A 21631-nucleotide genomic window follows, 5' to 3' on the forward strand; every position below is an offset into this window, starting at 1 on the left:
TATAAATGATTCTTTCTGATTGATTTTTATGGATTTCTGTTCTTTGTGAATTAGCCATTATGAAAACACCTGCCTGCTAAGCTTAGCCAGGCCAAAGCCTTATCCAGCATTATAAGACCTCTCATTAGAGAGTTTACCAATTGTGTTGTAAAGCCTTAAACACCAGGATTATTGAAATAACAATTCCCCTCATTTAACGCTCATTTAATTTCTTTATTTATGGGAGGCAAAACATTAGATTGCATTTAGAGAGTCTCTTATATGTGCAAGCATTGTCCCCTGTTCTCTTGGAGTGTTTACAGTGTTTGGACTGGTCTCCAGATCTACAAGTAGTTTCCCTGATAAGGTTAAAGCTTACATAATTACTCACACACTTTAAATCCCTTTTAATTGCCTCTTGGTCAACAAACCTTTGCTGTGTTGCTTCCTTCCTGGAGTTCCTGGGTTCAGGCTTTGTGAGTTATTGACTACGCTGGGGCAAAGAAAGTAAACACAGAATTTTATGCTCGCTTAATTCAGGGACAAGTGGATTTAGATGAAGTGTTTATTCTGTTTTCTGGCTGCCAAGGATTGCTGTTCCTTATTGATTTTTTTTTATTACTAGGAACCGCTTAACCTGACCTCCTCCAGACACAGTATTTTAAAGCCTATAAATTGCAACTTTATCAATGAAGAAAGCTGGGAATTCTGTGAAAAGCTTTTTATTAGTAGATAAGTTCACTCTTCCAGCACATTCTTATGTCCCCAATAGCAGCAATGTTTAGTGCTGTCTAATTTGGAGTGACTGTTGGACAGTAGAGAAAAGAGAAGTCAGTGGTGGTCTGATAACTAGTGGAAGGTGTGATTGGACTGAGCAGGGGAATGTAGGAAAGGCAGCTAAGCAGAAGAAAAAAGATTTCTTCCTTTTCTGTCTTGTTAGATTCAGAGATTGACTTCTATGATTGTGTTTTAATTTATGGAGAAAAAAGAAAACAATGTTTTCATTGTCGCAGGCTTCCCTGTTTCTTTTTATTTTTTATTTTTTTCTTATAAGCAGCTGGAGGTTAAATCTCTGGAAGTGAGATATAGATTTCCACTTTCGTGACCCTGTCTTTGAGATTTTCATTTCACGCTCAAGTTCTTCGGCAAAGTGGCTGACCAAGTCTAAGGTCTGAAGATATACAGCAATGTGTAGGATAAAATTAGGTACTTGGGAAATATGTTTTTTTTTTCTTTTGCTTTTTATTTCTGTCTGTCAGTTTAGTTATTTATAAACGCATTCTAATCACAATATTTTGGCGCCGCAATGTAGTAAGTCAATTCTTATGTGAAGCATTTTAGATCCAGATTCAGAAAATAAAGTTAATGGCAGGGGACATTGAGTGAAGCTTTCAGAAAAATAAAAAAAAATAATAACCTTTGCACTGCTCTTGAGGATAGTAAAATAATCCTTCTTCTTAGTGGGAAAAGTAAAAAAAAAAAAAAAAAAAAATAGCTTGGATTTTATCACATATTCACTGGATAATGTTGTAGTGTTAATGCTAGATCAGCGGACGTTCACTCTATGGGTATGTGCACACTGAGGAATAAGCAATTGAAGCAGGATCCACTGTTAATTTCTGCTTGAAATTCCTCCCGTAAAATATGAACAGAGCAATGTCCCATTGGGTTCAATGGGATTTCTGCTTTGTTGTTCACACAGCCGAATTTTCTGCCACAGAACTACTTTCCCCCCAAAGAATTGACATGTCAATTCTTTAGGCAGATTCCGCTAGAGGAATCCTGTAGAAGTCAATGGTGCTTGAATTCCACTTGCATTCTGTTCAAATTCTGCTTCAATTCTGCTACTATTATGCCAGAGCTGAATAGGTACGGAATTTTAAGTAGAAAACTTTACTTTTTATTTCCGCACCTATTCCTTGCTTATTCCTCAGTGGGCACAATAATCTATGGGGCTACACTAGTTACTAGAGTGAACACAATGCGGAAAAGTTAGTGTGGAGTAGTGGAGGAGCATGCTCTCAGCTGCTCCATACATTTCCAGGGAAGTTTTGGAAACTTTATGTTAATGTATGTCCTGGCATACTTACAAGCCCATTAACTTTTTTGGACCGAATGTAGTGTATGAATGGCATTTTGATCCATTTTACAACTTATCAGTTACTTAGAGGGATTCTAAAGCATAGTCTCTACTGAGTCTTGCAAAATAAAAATATACATTTGAGAAATGGATCAAAAAGTAAATGGACCTGCAACAGTATTGTCGTATACTGGTGTCATAAAACCTAAACACAGTGTTAGCAGAACTTAAAGGTGCCCATGTTATTCATCCATTTTATAAAATCTCAACATAGCCAAGCAGTGTTGCAGATAATAGGGGTATGTTTTAAACTAATTTGAATTGCAAATGTGTGAGCGTGGCCTTAGGGCTGTTTCGAATAGTGGTAATACAGCAGCATTTTAATACCTTTACAGTTGCTATGGATTTAAAATATAAATGCTAAGAGGTGGCTACATTACACATGTGGGAAATAACTCTAAGCGAGGAAAAGCATTTTTTTTTTAACTGATACACAAATACATTTTGAACTAGTGATTTTCTAAGGTTGGTTATTTTCCTCTCTTTCAACAATGCCCAGTTCAAGAAATAATAGACATGAAGAATGACACCTGAGGTTAATGGCATAAAATCCAACAGACCGGTTGGTTGGTTAACTTCCTTGAGATAAGGGGGGATTATGGGGATAACATCAATAAAGGGACTAAAATAAATGATGCATGTATAACGGATATGTGCATACATTTTTAGAGAAATTTTTGCCAGATGAAGTTTTCATTTTTTTTTTCATTGTAATTTTACAATACATCTGATGTAAATATACACCATTTATTTCTGCTCATTTTGGTATTTGCTCGAAGACTCAAGAAATTCTTTGATCTTCAGCATTATTTTATGTTCAGCATTGCAGTATCCTAAGTATATTATAATTCCCCACTGTATTAACCTCTGACACTTTTGTTGGAAGCTTATTTCATGTACCACTTCGTTCTGAAACTATATTAGCATTTCTTGAAGCTTCATATTTCTTTTTGAATTATGATCTTTTTCTTCCTCCTGTAATGCTCATGGAAAACCATGATCCATTTAATGTTGCATATAGTTTAGGGTTATGTTCATAATACAAAATTACTGCATCATTTTTATGAATTCATTACATTTCTTACAACGGTTAGCAGTAGGGATAAGCACATTTACAGTAGAAACAAAGCAAAGTGCTTCATTAGGATCGGCCGGTATCTTGTCAGGCCGCCGGCTTTGAAGTTTGTGTCGCTCTCTTCCACTCCGGGTGCCGGGAAAAACTTCTCTCAGTTTCCCAGGACTGGATCCAGCTTTTTCCGGCATCCGCAGTGGAGTAGCACGGACTTTAAAGCCTGCAGCCTGACAAGCTGTCACCCAATCGTGATGAAGCACTTTGCTTCAATCCTACTGTTAATTCACTCATCCTTAGTTTGCAGTATAGCAGATCAGAACTTCGTGAAGTTCTGGTTATTGTCATGTTACATGTTACAACAATTAATGCTTCATTCACATCTGGGTTGGAGGCTCTGTTCTAGGTCTCCGTCACAGGATCCGTCACAGGATCCATTTAATCCTTTCAGGATTGGATCAAATATGACCTTTAGGACTAGGACCCATTTTAGAAATCAAACCTCTCACTCCTTGTGGTTATAGCTTCATGAGGCTTTAACTGATTCTAGTGATTCTGAGAGTTTTTTTTACATTTTAACTTCTTTTTTTTTTTTTTTTTTTTAACTGTCCCACCTTCAGGACTTCACTACCTTATTTCCTGATGACAGGCATAATACGACAGTGTCCATCTGCACTTCATTGCATTGTGCCTGTCATAGACATAGTCTGATCTTCCGTAGCTATGACACAGGAGGCCTCCAGTTGTCATAGTTCGATCGGGGCTGTGCGTCCATGAATGGGAACACACCACAAACGTACATACTGTTAAGTCCGTAGTCCTAAAGGGGTTAAATACCCAGACAAAACAAGCGGAAAGTCTCTGTATAAGTTGTCTTTCTAATATCTGTCTACTGTTGGCTACAAGTGGTTTAGCACAACTAGCTGGCCAGTTAGTTTTCATGGGGGTGTTGTGACTCTTTCTTAATAACAAATCTTGAGGAAAAGAAAGATTGGACTGAAGTTTAACATGCTGGATACTTGTAAGCTTCTTCCAAAGAGGTCTCGATGGCACATATTTCCCTCTACGATAAAAATACATATGAATGTGCATAGAATAGCTGTTGGTTGAAAGAACCTTCTTGGCTCCCAATGCCTTGTGAAAGGACACATTGTGCTTGATTTTATGAAGATGATCCTTGGTTCCCAGAAGAGATAAATCACATCAAAGGTGATTAGCAGATGGTTCTTTCTTCCATTGTGTATTAGATGTGCATACTCAGATGCTCAAATAATTGGGAAGTTGGGAAAGAGGTAGTATATAGCCATCTTATATTAAATTGGTTCTCCCAAGATGGATACTTGGGAACCACTGGGAACCCATTGAAAAGATTGTTTTTACCTGGCTATACTGTTAATAGGTGATAGTGTTAATCATAGGACAACTCCTTTAATTTAAACATCTCATCACTGTGCAGGTTCTCCCATCTGTAATTTTACCCTTAATCTTTCAACACTACCACTTTTTATCATGCTAATATTTTTCTTTTGCATGCTTGTTTTATATGCATTACCCACAAAGGTGACAAAGCAGATAAGCATGGGGTTTATAATTCCTTGTGACAGAGACATATGTATTTGTTTATTACAAAGGCCTTTACAATGTTCTTTCCTATTTCTGTTTGTCTTCTTGAATAAAAGTCATTCTTCTTGTAATTTTCACCCTAGTTTTTCTTTGTCTACTTCTGGTTCAAAAGGCAAGTCTTTGAAATTATTGGATTCCTTTTATTTATTTTTCTAAAGCATGTTTGCGCCCCCCCCCCCCCTTTCGATGAATGTTGTTTAAGGTCCTTTTGTATTTAATGGGGTTGTGTTATAATGCCAAGTTGGTAAAATCAAATGTGAACCACCTACATATATGAGAAGTAGTACAAACATGCATGTTATTTTTGGTAGCTCACATCTCTGTACTGGTTTTCTCCTCCATGGAGCTAATCATTTCCCTGTTTTCCCTGAACTGTGACCCTGCAACAGTGCACACTTTCCCACAAGCCCCAAGCCCCATGCAACAGTACATTTAAAATACTGTACTGTATGGTTAACTTTACATTATTTAGCTTAGACTTAGTTTTCCTATTGACACAACCAATTTAATGAATAGTCAGCAACCCTGCCAATTCCTCAATTTTGTATCATTCTCTAATGTGTATGGGGCTGCCCGATTCTCCCCCAACAGATAGTATTGAAAGTGAGAAGGGTCAGGCATGTTGGATTTGAACTGCCCCCCATTATTTGAAGGTAAGCTGCCACCAGTACTGCCTAGCAGCTACTTACCTTCCCTCATCGCATTCACAACATTTGAACATTCAGCCGAGTGCTCATGTGTATGGAGTGAACATAAAAGAGAATTATTGGCTGAACAATCAGCCGCCAGCTTTTGAAGGTTTATTGGCATCTTTACACTGTGGAACATTTTATCAATGTAATTTAGGCGTCTATATGTAATAATACCTTACACATTACATTTAACCTTAGCTTCATGGGCTTTTATTTTACATTTTATAAGTGAATGCTGTAGCTATATGTGTATTATAGCCAATTCAAGTATACTAATTACTTACTCTCTCTCTGTGTATATATATGTGTGTGTGTATATATATATATATATATATATATATATGTGTGTGTGTGTGTGTGTGTGTGTATGTATATATATATATATATATATATATATATATATATATATATATATAATTTTTTTTTTTTTTTTAATTGCTAAAATTTCTACTTTCTATATGGAAAACTTGATTTCACATAGTTAACATGACACAGTTGTTGCCAGCTCCAATACTTTCTTTAAGTTAATCATTTTGTTTACACTCATAAGTAATCAGGTACTGGGGTCAAAGGCAAAAACCTATTCCTTTCCCTCCACATGTTTTTTCTTATCACTAATGAAGAGTTTGAATATAATGGGCCACAAAATGTGTTTGGATGCAATATAATTAAATTTATTTGCGCCGATTACTCAATGTGAAGAACTTGAAGATAAAGGGGCTGGCTGGAGGTCAGCGCCATTGTTTCCTGAGATGGTGAGAAGTGCCCCTCCTCCAAAGCATAATGAGAGATAGGTTTCCATTTATAATAATTACATTGAATGCCATGTCTTTGCTCTCTGGCATATCACCTCTTGAGTATACGACATATCTGTTAATATGAGCAAGGAGATCCTTCTCGGTGCTGCAAAATACAAGAGACCAATTTATATCCCTTATCTCTCACACTATCCTATTTCCATATCTAATTAAGCAAACAAAATCTATATAGGATCTTAGGAGAAAGAGACAAATTTAAGACAAAAGTAATCACCCGTTAGTAGAATGTTTACTGCTCATTCGTTTGAGACCGATCAATTAGGAAACTGGCAGAGCCCTCTCGGGAGACATGTTTTGTAGTCTGCAGTTTTTCCAATCTGTTCTTCTCCACTACATCTGTATGAATAAGCAGTAGAGCAAAGCAATCTACATTGTGTTTAACACAGAGCATAAAGAAACAATTAAGTGGGGCAGCAGTCACCAACTGTGAGGTGGTAACAAGAGGGATCTCCCTTACTCTTCATATATATTAATTCCACCATGATTATTAATATTTTATAGGCATTATGCAAATTATTAATTGGATGGGTTTTGTGGCACTTGCTAAGTAGCAAACACATTTTTGTGCTTCAACTTTGCCACAGGGGACACATGACTTTTGATTCTTTATGCCAAGCCAGCATTTTTCAGTATTAGACAGGTTTCATATTAGAATTCACAGTTTACTAGATTCTGATTGGGTAAGGCAACTAAAATGCTAGCAAAATGGCCAGCCAATTTTTGCACAAATTGTGCTAGAAAAGTTCATTTGTTTTTAAGGGGTTATCCGGGCTTTAGAAAACAGTGATGCTTTCTTCCAGGAACAGCAGCTCTGCACCCCTTCGTTTGGGTGTTGTTTTGCAGCCCAATTCCATTAAGGTGAATGGAGCTGAATTGAAATTCCACACATAACCCTGGAGACAGGTGTGGTGCAATTTTTGCTGGAAAGTAGCTGGAAAACCACCTTAGTGTATGTGCACTCTACAGAATCCCAGCAGATCAGCCGCCCGGATTCTGCAGCTCGCTCGGAGAAGTGCTTAACTCTGCTGGTCCCAAAGGCTTCACTCTATAGTTTGCTAGATTCCGCCATTCGCCCAAAGAATTATACTTTTATACTTTGGGTGGACAGCGGAATCTGGCAAACCATAGAATGAAGCCTATGGGACCAGTGGAGATGCATGCATCCGCCAGCATACAGGGGAGAGCTGTGGAATCCGCGACGGGTGATCCACTTTGATTCCGTAGTGTGCACATACCCTGAAGAGGCAATTACAGATGATCTAATCTCAACATTGGATAACCCATGGCTGCAGAATGGCAATATAACTTCAATAGCTGTCTGCTGAATGTTCATATAGCTGACAGCTGCCACTCCCAATCACTTTGTACACTTGAATGTTCGGCTTGGATAATCGTTCATGTTTTCTCAGTAGAGGAAGTAAGAGTAAGTTACTGCCAAACCCTTTTGGCAGTAGCCTATTTCTCCATCAACAAAATGGTCAGGTAATTGAAGTCCAACATGCCTGACCCTCTTTTGACATCATCTATTAAGGGAGAGCTCCACCCCCTCCCCAATAGACATTAGTCAGTTGTGCTGTTGGCTCTAGGTTTGGCTGACTTTTTTCTAAAATGTGTCAGCACTTTAGGCACAGTCTGTGTTTCACTGGACAGTTTTGCAGAATGTAGGAAATAAGTTGAAATGGGTGATTGTTTTGCACAAAATACTGATATAAAGCTACCTGCTGAGTGGGGCCTGTGACATCATATCCCTCAAACCTGGGGCAAGAAGGGTAAGTTTTTTTTTTTTTAAATATATATTTCCCATCTCCCAATTCATAGATCTAAAAGCGTACTACTCAGAGAATCCATTTAAAGGGCTACTCTAGTATATGTCAGAAAATACTTCTTGTACTTGTACTTAACAACTGCTGTATGTCCTGCAGGAAGTGGTGTATTCTTTCCAGTCTATTATGGTGCTTATTTTGCTGTGACCTCTGTCCGTGACAGGAACTGTCAAAGCAATCTTAAGATTGAAAAAAAAAACAGCTGTAGCCTTAGGTATTCATTGGCTGTATTAGCATGTTATGTTATTGAAATCCCAGCCTGAAAACAATGTAGAAGAACTGACAATTTTTAGCTTCATAAATACACCTTAATTCTATGCATTAATAATGCATTTGATTATATATAATAGATTAAACTAGCTGCAGATCAGTAGCAGTCTCATAGCAATAATCAGGCATTTTATGTCGGAGAATAGAGGTATGATTAAGAACAATCTGCATCAGCATTCAGGGCACTAGCTATAGCTTTATAGTTGGTGGTTATAATCTGAACATTTAACCCTCACTGCCTTAGCAAAAATGGTGGCTTAGCAAAAATGACTTGCAATCATTTATTTAATTAAAAGGATAAACTGAAATCCACTGAGTGTTCTTTTTTGTGCTTTTTAGTTATTATTTGAAACACAAGATATGGTAATTATTCCCCTGTGACATGTACAATAATATCACAGAGAGATGGTAATTTCTCTGTATTATACAAGGACTCTTATGTAAAATTCAATATACTAGAGTGCAAGTGTCCAACTTACTTTGTTATTAATGTTGACAGCCTTTGATTTTTCTTTGTATTAGATTATAGCAAAACTTACAGCAGGTGATGAGCATGTATATTGGAATGCAGTTTAGAAACCAGCCATTCCTGTAAGTTCTGACTGAATTCCTGCCCCGCAATGTTAAGCTACTATTCGATATCTGTGAGCTCAACAAATTATCATGTGCATGCTTACTTAACATAATCTCACCTTGCCTTTGAGTACTGTGTAACAGGATAAAAAATTGATAGTTTAAAACCTGTATTACACGGGACGAAGTGGAGAGCAAGCGAGCACCAACAGCAAGCGAGGAGGAGCGGGTGAGAGCGGGGGGCATAGAGTTGCGATCGTCATAGCGTCCGGGGAACTCATAGGAGACGGCGGTGGTCTGCTGCTGACGCTCCTATTGAGCGGAGCAATGGCAGCAGATCTCTGCCAGTCTAATCGATGCCGTTCCAGCCTGTTGAAAGACAACGATCAGCCGACATCGTGCATTGCATATTGACTGATCGCTGTCTTCTATTACACTAAACAATTATCGGCTGAATAAGGCCGATAATGGCTTCTGGGAATGGGACCTTTAGGTTGGTAATAGGTAAACTATACATCTCTCTGCCCATCGTGCTGTGTTAATATTGCAGTTGTGTATGAGTTAAAATTTTTAGCATTTTTCTTTCTTTATACAGTTGAGTAATTAAACAAAAAGTTACTGTAACCAAATAAAAAATATCAGGTCCTTTTTAACCCCTAGACGACCCTGGACGTAGGGTTACGTCATGGAAGTCTGTCCCCAGACGACCCATGACGTAACCCTACGTCCTGGATGTTTCTCTGGCTATGAAGCGCGCTCCGGAGCGGAGCGCACTTCATAGGAGGTGGGGGCCGGCTGCAGTGAGCAGCCGGGACCTCACCGGTAATGACACGCTGCAGCGATCGCGCTGCCGCGTGTCATTAACCCCTTAAACGACCACGGCGTTTAAGTGCAAGTGACAGGGGGAGTCCCCTGTCACTTACCGATCGGGACCCCCACAGTGTGACGATGATTGTTAGACTTGTTAAAAGGCAGTGATCAGATGATGGGAAAATCATTGTTGGCTCCTCGGCTGATTTTTTGTCTTTATTGAATTGCTTCCTGATTTGGCTGGCACTATAACAGAGGCAGGTCTTTCACACTGTGAACTCCTGTCAAGCTCTCTGACCGAAGTTGCATCTTTACACTACTGTCAGCCTTCTCTACTTGTCAGTCATTCTGGAGAAGTTGGGTGGCGGACTAAAGATACAAGTGGCCGTAGAGGGGGGTGGGAGCTCATAGTGTCATAGACTACTGTCAGCCCAGTTTAAAGAAAATTTTTTAGCAATATGCCGGATCATACAGCAGCATTGAAGGTATGTTTGCACTGCTGGTGTCATCAGCAATAGGAAACAGTCAGCATGGAAATATGCCTATCCATGCTGTAATTTTTTCTTTAAAAGCATCATCAGAATGCAACATGAATTACATTTGATACTCTATAGTGGGGCCTGCTGTTAAATTAGCTTATAGCAGTAAAAAGAACTTTAAACAAACTCACTAGTCTTGGCAGGATGTCAATCAATTGCACCATTTTACAAGATTTTCTATTGTACAAAAGATTTGGTGACAACCCACTTTGTAGATGTAATGGAAGACACGGTATATTGATTTTTACTTATCTTTTACTGGAGAGAGATACTGTGTATGTTTAAAAAAAAAAAAAAAAAGACATTGTAGGTTAAGACATATGAAAATTGCACATTTCGGGATTATGGTCCATGCTACATACTGGAATCACAGAACTCCCGGCATCATGATTCATTATTATGTTGTGGGCTCCAAATTAGTTTAAATATTCATGCTACAGTACTGACACAGCAGCGTGAATATTTAAGTACAGTTGCACAAAGATGAATCATGATGCTGGAAGCTCTGCTTTTCGTTCCGCAGCACATTGCTGTATATATAGGCCATGCACGGAACGCGTGAATGCCGCCTTAGAATAGGTTCACACACACACAGTAAAATATAAGCTAAATACAACTGTAGTGTTTAGTGAAAAACATTGTGTGAACAGAATGAAACCAAAATAGCCTTTTACAAAAGTGGGTTGCAAATAATGAGCATGTTAATTATCTCAACGGTTGTAAACTATTGTGGGCGGTATTCTATATGGTAGTTACAAAGAGCAACAATGAAGGCAATGTCACAGCATAGGAACCTGTGTAAAGACCTCAGCATGACACTCCCATATGCAAGAACACTCGACCACCCGTGGTGCTCTGCTTAAAGAGTCCAGCAATATCTTGACAATAGAGAATATAGTGAAGGCGGCACTCACCAGTATCGGGTAAAAGGTGCTTTAGGACTGTAAGTTTTGTGGAAAGAAGCTATTGCTGATGCCTTTCCTGTCCTAATAAAGCATCTTTTAACAGATACTGGTGAGTGCCGCCTTCACTTCATTCTCTATTGTCAAGGTATTCTATATGGTGTGTGCACTGCCGGCCAATTTCCAATTGACTTTAATATTATTAGTTTTATTATATTAAAAATTTCTGTACTGTACCTTTAATTTACAGTGAACATAGCCTTAAAGTTTTTTAAGCACAGTTGTATGCACATACTCATAAATATAGAAATACAAAAAACTGCAGCCCATTTAGGGCGACCTTATTTAGTTTCTTTATAAACCTTGCAAAAACATGTTACAAAAACTTGGCCTTTATGTCTTCAGCTGAACTGCTGACTTTTCACTGTATTCAGGTATGAATACAGGTTGTGCTCTCGAAACTGACTAATTTAGTAAAATCTTCCTGTCCTGTGCAAATCAAGTTTCTAAATCCATTCCTGTACTTGCTAATTTCAGAATAATAGCAGGTCTTGGAATAGTAATTAGTGAACAAAGGAACAAAGTGTGACCTAGCAACCACATCTCCTTTTTGCTCTCTTTGATGAGATTTGAATGCATTTGTGGAAAATGTAGCTACTTTTTTTTTTTTTTTTTTGCTCAAGGGGCTATTTATTGCTTTCAATATAAAATAAATAATCAACCACTCAAAGTTAGACATTAGTATAATTTTATACTTCAAGTAACAAAAAGTCGCTTTACCTGAAATAACAATAAACTGAAATATTCTTATTTTGTGCATTTCCCTCTAGAATAAATTTGTAAAGACAGGGTTTGAGTTCAAGTTTATGTACAAAAAGAATGATTATAGAAATAAACCTTAACAGTTTCTCTCTCCTACCTCTTCCTTCCTCTCTTAAAGGAGTACCATCACCATAGATTTGGTGAGTGCCGGGTTCCTCTATCTACCTGCTGCTGGATTTCTTCACCACGTGCACCACCTCACTTTTGGAGTGCCGTCCATCCTACCTAGAATATTATAGATATTTATAGCATAGCCACAGAGTTTGCAATAAAAAGCTAATAAATAACTTTGAACGGTCCTGGTCTGAGTGTTAAGACTTGTACTGATCGGGAGAAAACAAGCGGGGTGAGTAAGAAGACTTAGGGCCATATTACATGGAGCGATAATAATCGCTCCGTGTAATAGAGACAATAATCAGCTGATGACAGCGATCATCGGCTGATCGTGTCTTTTAGTTATGACCAAAAATCATCGGTCACCGACTGCGTATCGCTAAGTGTAATAACGACACACGGCTGTTAATTGTGTAAAAAAAAAAAGATTGTCTACATTACCTGTCCACAGTATCAACTGTAAAGCTACGGTGGTGGCTCTGGGAAGTGAGCAGAGAGCAGAAGGACACCGGGACCATAGACAGGTAATGTATACAGTTTAATGCCTTATTCACATGTCAGTATATTTTTCCAATCCGCAAATTTCAGTCAGTAACAATCCGCAAATTCAGTCCGTATTGCATCCGTAAAAAAATATGGACCCCATAGAGTTGTATTGGGTGTGTCAGTTACTGTCCGTACTAGGGCCTGTCCTTTTTTTTTTTGCGGAACGGATTGCAGCCCAGTACATAACACGGATGTGTGTATAGGTCCATTGAAATACATTGGTCCTATTTTTCTGCGGATCCGCAATTGCGGACAGGAACAGGATGTGTGAATAGGGCGTAAGGGCAAGGGCTGCATGGACATTGTTGACAATGTTGGTTGTTCCCAGTTATAAAAGGAAAACATAAAAGTAGACCGAGGAGGATGTAAGAGCATGTAAAACACTAAAAGCAATATGCATTGAAAATGTTTGTGCCAGAACTGTAACATATCTGCTGGATGAATTGATATTTACAAATAGAAAAGCCAAATAAAAACCATTCCTAACACCTAGAGAAAAAAATAATATAACAGTGGGCTAAAAAGAAGCAATCATGCATTGGGAAGGATTGAATGAGAGTGATATTCCGTGATCAATACCCAATCTGACATGGCCAAGGAGATGATTGTAAAACCTTTGTCTGGTGTAGTTTTTTAAGAGCCATATGAACAATATTAACAGGTATTTTAATGGGAATTTATGATGTCAGAATTAGTGATGAGCGAGCATGTTCATATGTTCGTATGAACAGGACGCTAATTGTTCGTGTTCGCTGATCACATTCGCCGATTTGTTTGATGATCAAAATGGTTACAAAAATCATATTCAAACATGCAAACGTTTATCTTGTGATGTAGGCAACTGCACAAGTTTCCTTCCACCAATTTGAAAGAACCAATGAATGTGTGGGGAAGGAAGGGCACATCAGGTAATGTAGTAGCCATGTTTACTACTGGCAGTACTGTACGATGCGGCCTAGGATTCCTTGCACGTATTCTGTAATACATGTATGCACGTTATTGCATGTATACACATGGGCGAATAAAAGATACACTAATGCTACGTACTTCATAATCGCCCCACTATTACATATTTTACACTTGATGATCTGTATGCGCCGAAACATACGCTTCTACGGTATGTTCGTTATGTATTCGTGAATGTTCAGCGAACACAAACTGAACCGTTTATTATCATTTTCTTTTTTTATGTTCGTGTTCGGGATCTGAACCGAACATCGGGATGTTTGTTCATCATTAGTGAGAATATTCTTTTAGCAGTTTTACATGTAAGGTTTATATTTTATGAATAGAGATGAACGAAGCAGGAATTGTTTGCCTTGTACAAAGCTAAACGATCGGCATTTGATTCCTATAGACTACCCGATCCATGAAGAGGGTGGACACAGCCCAAGGACTGCCTGGAAAACATGGATATGTATCTACCCTCCTCACAGACTTTAGGATTCAAATGCAGAATCCTATTTCCCTCTTTAAGAGTTAAAGAGCTACTCTTTAAGATTTTCTACCCCTTCTCCCCACCGCTCGTCCTGTCTACAGTCTAAGCTGGTGTGTGACACCCCTAAACCACGCACTACCACTACTTCTGCTTTCCATCTTTAGAACTTACAGATCACAAGGTCTCTGTGACAAACTTTTCTCTCTCTAAGCAGCAGCTGATAGGAAGAATTTTTTTATGAAGTCTGTTTAGAATGTTGCTTTATTGATGTTATTATTATTGAAATATTATTATTGAAAAGGTGTCCATAGCTTTGAGCAATTAGATGAAATGATTTTTAGCCAATAAAACATAATTTTTTTCCCCAGTCTCTCCTGGAAAAGATCTTGGTCCACGGTTGGGTTTGAAAAAATCTAGTTCACTGGAAAGTCTGCAGACTGCCGTGGCAGAAGTTAAGAAGAATGAACTTCCTTTTTATAGACCTAGACCACATATGGTTCGTGGCAGAGGCTGTAATGAAAGTTTTCGAGCTGCAATTGATAAATCTTATGATGGGCCTGAGAGTGAAGAAGGTAATTGGGACTGTCCGAGCAATCACTTTATGTATACTTAAAGTTGTCATAAATAGTAAATTAGTTGTAATTATGTTTACTTTTTATTTAATGCAAATTTTTGTAATGTTGTGTCTGATCCCAATATTATTGTGTGTATGCATCTGAGGAAATAGAGCACCACAGTAGTAGATGTTACCAGACAGTGACATAAAATGCATTTCTAGATTTGTAAATTAGATTATTCCTATTGCTTAGCTAAGGTTATAGAACCTTAAACACAATTTGTCTATACTGCAAAGAAGGAAATATGTGGGAAATGCCCTTTAAACCGCTGAATATATTTTGTTACAGAAAAAAATTGATGTAGTAAATAAATGTGACACAATCCATGTATAAATATTTCCTGAGACATCTTTTCCAATAATAGTCGTGGATTTTATACCACAGCTAATCCATGACATCAGCACAGTGAGATCTAACTCTTATCTACTATGGAAAAGGCACTTGTTGGTCTTTATCATTGACTGTGGGAAAAATTAATCCAGGCTTAAAATGTACCTGTCATTTCAACAAACTTTTGACATGTTAGAAGGGTGTATAAATGGGGGTCTGAGACTCTTGCCGATCACTAGAACTAAGGGGCAGAAACAGTCAGCAGTGCGCGCTCTGCCCGTCTACCGGCAGTTCCATAGGCTGCCATTATAATCCCAAATTAGACCAAACTCAGGATGTCCTAGCCAGTACAAAGTGTCACGATTCGAATGCATCCATCAATCAAATGACAGAGCTTGCAGATGACTGGGGCTTCCTGTGTTTGGTCTCCTTTTATCAACCAGCACAAGACCAAAAAGCTGCCAAAAAGACGAAAAAGTATAGCTGTGTTTTGAAGCATGATAACATAAAAATGCAAACATGCTTTATTTCACTTCCTCTGTCGATTAGATTTTGAAAGTTATAACGACAGGAACCCCTTAATATATGTTACCCATGGACAGCAACTGGAATATTTTATATTCTGTACTTTATTGATTATTTTGGACACATGGGGGGGGGGGGAGTTATCATTGTGCGCCCCTGGTGTACTCCACAGAAGGTGCCAGATTTGCTCCTTTTCTGTGGTGTGCACCAGCCATTTCCGCTGCTCGTCTAATAGGCAGGAGGGTGGCCTTTTCCTGTGAATGATTTATAAAGGTTTACACCTGGAAACAGGGACAAACCAGGCACAAATTTACACCTGCTTCAGAGCAGGTGTAGATTTTTGCACAATGTCTGCACAGGGCCAGCCAGCTGTACTAAGAGGAGCTTTTTAGGCTGCATTCCCATGTTCCATGTTCCTCACAGAACCCGGACGTGGAATGCCTGGGCAGCATTTGTAATTAGATGCTGAGAGCAGGAGAACTGTACTGATATGTGCTGCACTGTAACCACCTGGTTGATTAATTACAGCGCACATCTGTACAGTCCCCCCGCTCTCAGCATCTAACTACAAATGCTACCCGGGCGGGGGAGAGTCCGTTAAAGGCATTCCACATCCGTGTTCCGTGAGGAACATGGAACATGGGAATGCAGCCTAAGTAAATTCAGCTAGGGAAAAGGGCGCAGGGCTTTATTTAAGACTGGCGTACTGGTATGTCAGTCTTGATAAATGTCCCCCATTGTGTCTTTGTTGCACACATTCATGAAAATGAGTACAGTTAAGCTTTTGCAATTTAACCTTTAAATATTAAGTTCATTTACTAGCTAATAAGGACTAATGTTGGTGACCCATACATGATATAGTTCCTGCTTAACTGCTAGGTGATCTCATTGAACCATCTTGAACATGCTCCACCTTATTTTATTTTTTACTTTTTTTTTATCTGCAGATGGCCTTTCTGATGTGAGCTCTCACTCTGACCAAGAAACTCCAAATAGTGAACTAATGGCAACGGGAAATACAGATCTTAATGATGCTGAGAAAGAAAAGAAAGACAAGAAAAAGAAGGATAAGAAAAAAGAAAAAGAAAAGGGCAAGTCAAAAGTAAAGGATAAGAAAAAGAAAGAGGAAAGTGAAGAGCAAGAGAAGAAAGCCAAGAAAAAGGGTTTTGGAGCTATGCTCAGGTAAGGTCCTCCAGCACATACTACAAGAATATGAAACACAAAACCATATCTGCCAGTTCTCCTATGCTATCCTGTCTAGGATAGGGGGCACATGCTAAGTAAAGGGATTACAGTTTCTATTTATTATTTATATTTTTTTTAAATGTAAAAACATGCAGGAACTTAGAGAGAGAGTCCTGCCTCCCCTTGATTGACACCTCTTCCTGTAAGAAGCAGTGAAGCAAGAGATGAGTCCCCCAAAAAAACAATTCCCCTGTGATGCAAATGATTATGATCGAAGTACTGCAGCTGCATCCCCCACCTCCCCAATATATTGTTTATTACTTCATACATTTTTCTCACTGATGAAGTTTCTAAATGAGCGCAGGCAGGCAAAAAGTACAGCTTCCTGTTGGAAAGTTGTAAATATACCCTATTTTCATATAAAATATGTCAGAAGTTTTGATGGGTCAGGGCACGGTCTTATGCTTCATTCTTCGGCACAATTTATTTACTGCTGTCTGGCAAAAGACCGCTCCTAAACATTAAACTCTTCTCGTGCATTGAGCCAGGGATTGAAGCGCATAACTCACTTCTAGCTTGTGTTAGAGATCAGTTGGGGGTCTGAACATCCAGACCCTAATTGATCCAAACTTTTAACCTCTGTATGACATGCCAAAACTTTTTTCTAATCAAAGGGACACTTTAAACATAACTAAATCTATAATGCAAGATACATATTAACATGGATGACAAAGAAATAGAAAATGAAAATGGTTAGATCCATTTGCATGCTTTGTAGTGTCCCCGGGTTATTTGTTTTTAATACCTGCTTTCAGGAAGAAGGTAATGAATCCAACCAGTACTTTCACAAACACATTCAAAGCAATTGAAACAAGTCTTCATGATGCCTAGAGGTTATACTGTGTAATATATTTGTTGTAGAATAAATATTCTGTTGTTCAGTGACCATGTAACAATTTGACTCATTTAACTGCAGTTTTCTGTGTCGAGTTCTCTTTAAGTAGCCCATAAATTAGCTGATAGTTAAAGACATGGTCTAAAGGAAGCAGTGTCCTGCTGTCTGCTGTTTTTTATGTTGGTTTATAAACTAATTGTGGGACCTATTTTTCATGGACATTTTCCCAGTAATTTGATTATTTGCCCAAAGCTGAAGCCATGTTTAAATATTGACACAAGTTGCTTCTGGTCAGGGTACACCGCAGTGCTCCAGTGCAGTATCGGTTAATGAGGCATCCCAAGATACACAGCTGGGGAAATGGTTTATGTTTGTGTAAGCTCGCTGTTAATCGCCTCTAACTTACTTCTGGTTAACAGAGCAGTCATTCTATGCTATAAACCGCAGGAGGTGCTGGGACACTCCTGACTCTTTGTACATTGCCATGCAGGTGTATTACTCCCCATTTGTCTTTGACAAAAGTTCCTTTTTTCAGTTGTTACTAATAAACAATTTAAAATATTTTTTTTTTTTTCAATCTATTTTTTTTTTTTTTTCATTTGAAATTGTAAATAAAATAATAGCAAATATAGACAAACAATTGCCTTCCCTTTGGCATCCTGGGGCTGCTTCTAAACCCCTCTGCAAAACACTCCTGGGGAACTTATGTTGGGTCTTCAGTTCCTTTGTAGCAGTCACTATGGTAGAAAGGAAATAATGGATCAAATAAATGGCTGTATGTGTAATATAAGAATTAGCTAAATACTCATAAAAAGGGGTTCCGAACAGGGGTGATATGTCCCCTGTTAAACTTATATCAGTCAAGATGGACCCTTAAAGATGTAAAGGTTTTAAGAATTTTATTGGGTCACCAGTTTTCCTGACAACATGATCAAGGACTGTGTGACTTCCATAGAGTCAGTCCTGGGGGCCTAGAAAAGGACCTCATGGCTCTCTATAAGCTAACACTGCTGTTTGGACACACAGGTGGAAATAAATAAAAGTTTGCACCAAAAAAATGGTATGCATGTTATTAGAAAGATTTTTACAAGAAAGTGTACAAAAGAATTGAGATTTGGGCAATTTTGGGCCATTAGGAATGCTTAGGAGAGAAAAGGAGGTGGCTTTGTTAAAAAGGGATGCTTCTCAAAGGGGGAGATTTATTTAAGGGTGCAAAATGTACACTGGTGTAAACTGCCCACAGCAACCAATCACAGCTCAGCTTTAATTTTTCCAGAGCTAAGGGCTGAGCTGTGATTGGTTGGTATGGGCAGTTTACACCAGTGTATGTTTTACACCATTTAATAAATCTGGGCCAAAATGGGCCACTTTTTGGCCCAAGTAGAATGTGCCTTAAAAAGAATTTTTGGTGAAATATTTTCAAATTTTCTATTTATATTATAAAATAGTCCTAAAATCTTGCCGTTTTCATTCTCACCACTAGGGCTGAATTTAAGCTGAGACTTCCTGTTGTGTCTTTGTGACATTAATAGATAGAGGAGACTATAGAATTTCCCTGTGGAATGACCTCTGCAAAGGTCACAGCACACGATCAATGATGTTTCACATTCATCCCAAGAGGAAAGACCTTATCTATTGTCATCTATGTCCATGAGCCTTATTGTAAAGCATGTTATTAATGCTGTTAAAAACAGTTATTTATTTAGCTCTCCCAGTAGAGATAATTTATTATGGGTACTCTTATGTAAGTGCTCTGCAGATCTCCCTCACGCCTCAGACTGGCGGGTGCTTGGTGGAGATGTGTGCCACTTTCCAAGCATCCCTGAGAGCTGGTGTGGATTTGTGGTTTAATTTGCAACTTTTTTTCCCCTTAAATCACATTTAATAAATTCTATTTGTAAAGCAGCCTGACTAGTATAGTGGCTGAGCGGCGTAGTGTTTATACATGATCTGATCATTAAGGGGTTAAACTCTGTGTCCTTGTTTTCCATGTTGCAGAACTATATGCATCTGCACATGCACATTTATAGTTATTGTATATGAACACAGAAAGTCATCGTTCTGTCCAGGCTCTTAAATCCATGTCACACTGGTATTTGAACTCCTAATTTTATTCAATTCTGAGTTTTTACTGTTTGACAATTTGTTTTCAATTATTTACTTCTCCTTTTACACCAGTCATGAATATTTTATCCTTTTGTTAGCCCTGTTAATTTGCCAATTTTCCTTAGAGCAAAGAGCCACAGTGATTTAAATGTTTCATTCTAGTTGGGGAAGAGAAATGGCCCTTTTTTATCATTACTGTTATGGGCTTGTGCTCAGAATGATACTTTTTATGACCGGCGGTGTGGAGTCTGTAATGGAATTGCAGAGTGGATAGTATAATATACAGATATTGACTTCCATTAAGCCGAGCAGTGTGAAGGCTGGAATACATTATATATAAAATATATTTTTTAAAACATAGTTGCAAAGTCGAGCATCTGAAGGGAAGGCTCCAAATATGTTCAAGATAGAAGAAAAGTTATGGGTGAATTAATAGAGATGTGTGCCTATATTGATGTAGAATGTGATGAAATAGATTTAATGTTGATAAAGGGACTGTACATACATCTATCTGCCGAAAGAAGGAAAGCGACAACAGCGTTATGTTCTTCCACAAAAAGCTATGTATTCATCAGCAGTTGTACACAAATAAAGCAGAGCTTAATGTGCACCGTAGCTGCTTTCTTTGTCCATTGTTGTAATTCCACAAACTAATATAGTCCATTAGGTTTGCCTGCAGTCCCATGGAAGACCCACAGATAACCCATGGTGATCTCACAATCTCACCCATTGTTTTGTCATACAGCACACATTGAGCATACATAAATGACAATTCTCACTGTCTTTTATTCAGTTTATATGTATGATTTTTTCCCCTAGTATTTCCTGTAATGTGTAAACTGCACCCTGGAGAATGGGTTATTCTTGTGTTATTGAGTTATTCATTTTATGTTTACTGTATAATGAAATGTGTTTCCATTCCAACAGACGTGGCATTGTAGACTAAATATACATTGTGATGGCTATGGCTATAATATAGTGGCCAATTTCTATAGTGGCCAATTTCTTATATGTCAGCCAGCGCTTGATGCCATACAGCCCACAGTCTCACTTATTCAAAAATTGCATCATTCAAAAATGATGTCAGTTGTCCCTCTGCCCTGAACAGATTGGCCCAGTGAAGATTAAAGCAGCCAAGCATGCCCCTTTACACTGCTGATGAGCGCAACACGAACATGCACAAGTCCACCGATTATCAAATGCAGAGACTTTTAGGTTCGGAACATGAATTAGAGTTGCGCCCATCACTAATTTAAATGGAAAAACTCAAGCCACTTTTTAAAGGTTAAAGTTGTATGTTTGTGCTGGTTTTGGGGTTATAGTAAAAATTATGAATAAGGCTGCATTCACACGCTCCATTTTGCACAGAACACGGACGTGGAATGCCTGTAACGGACTACCCCCCCCCCAGCCAGTCAGCATCTGTGATAAGATGCTGGGAGCGGAGCAACTGTATGCATATGCGCCGCACCATAGTGACAGAGCGCGTCACGTATGAATACAGTTCCCCCATTCCCAGCATCTTATCACAGGGGGCGGGGTCTGCGGTTATGCTGTGGGCGGGGCTAAGTAGCACTGTTGCCGTGAAGCCCCCCCACTTAGCACAATCTGCAGTTGATAAAAGATGACTTTTTACTGGAACAAGCATCATGGTGTATGATATAAAATAAGGTATGAAAACTGTTAAATTTCAGGTCAGAATGCAAAAAGGGGGTGACAGTGTCACTTTAAGGATTGTCCTTAGATAATCATTCATTTCAGTACTCGATTCCCAAGTGGGCAATACTGCATGCTGACCCTGAACAAGAAGGTGCT

The 21631-nt window shown here is 38.6% G+C and overlaps 1 protein-coding gene across 6 annotated transcripts in view; it reads left to right on the forward strand.

Annotated features, from left to right (window-relative positions):
• The window catches only part of PARD3B (par-3 family cell polarity regulator beta), a 926479-nt gene that overhangs the window by 420006 nt on the left and 484842 nt on the right, over positions 1–21631 (forward strand). For 5 of the 6 annotated variants that reach the window (XM_069983415.1, XM_069983416.1, XM_069983418.1 and 2 more), the window contains 4 exons: positions 12626–12698; positions 13558–13628; positions 14527–14730; positions 16578–16812. In XM_069983415.1, coding sequence (XP_069839516.1) covers positions 12626–12698; positions 13558–13628; positions 14527–14730; positions 16578–16812 — 583 coding nt within the window. The remainder of the gene's footprint in view (positions 1–12625; positions 12699–13557; positions 13629–14526; positions 14731–16577; positions 16813–21631) is intronic. The other variant, XM_069983417.1, reaches the window with a different exon arrangement.

Source organism: Dendropsophus ebraccatus, chromosome 9 (assembly GCF_027789765.1).
Source record: "Dendropsophus ebraccatus isolate aDenEbr1 chromosome 9, aDenEbr1.pat, whole genome shotgun sequence".
NCBI lineage: Eukaryota > Metazoa > Chordata > Amphibia > Anura > Hylidae > Dendropsophus > Dendropsophus ebraccatus.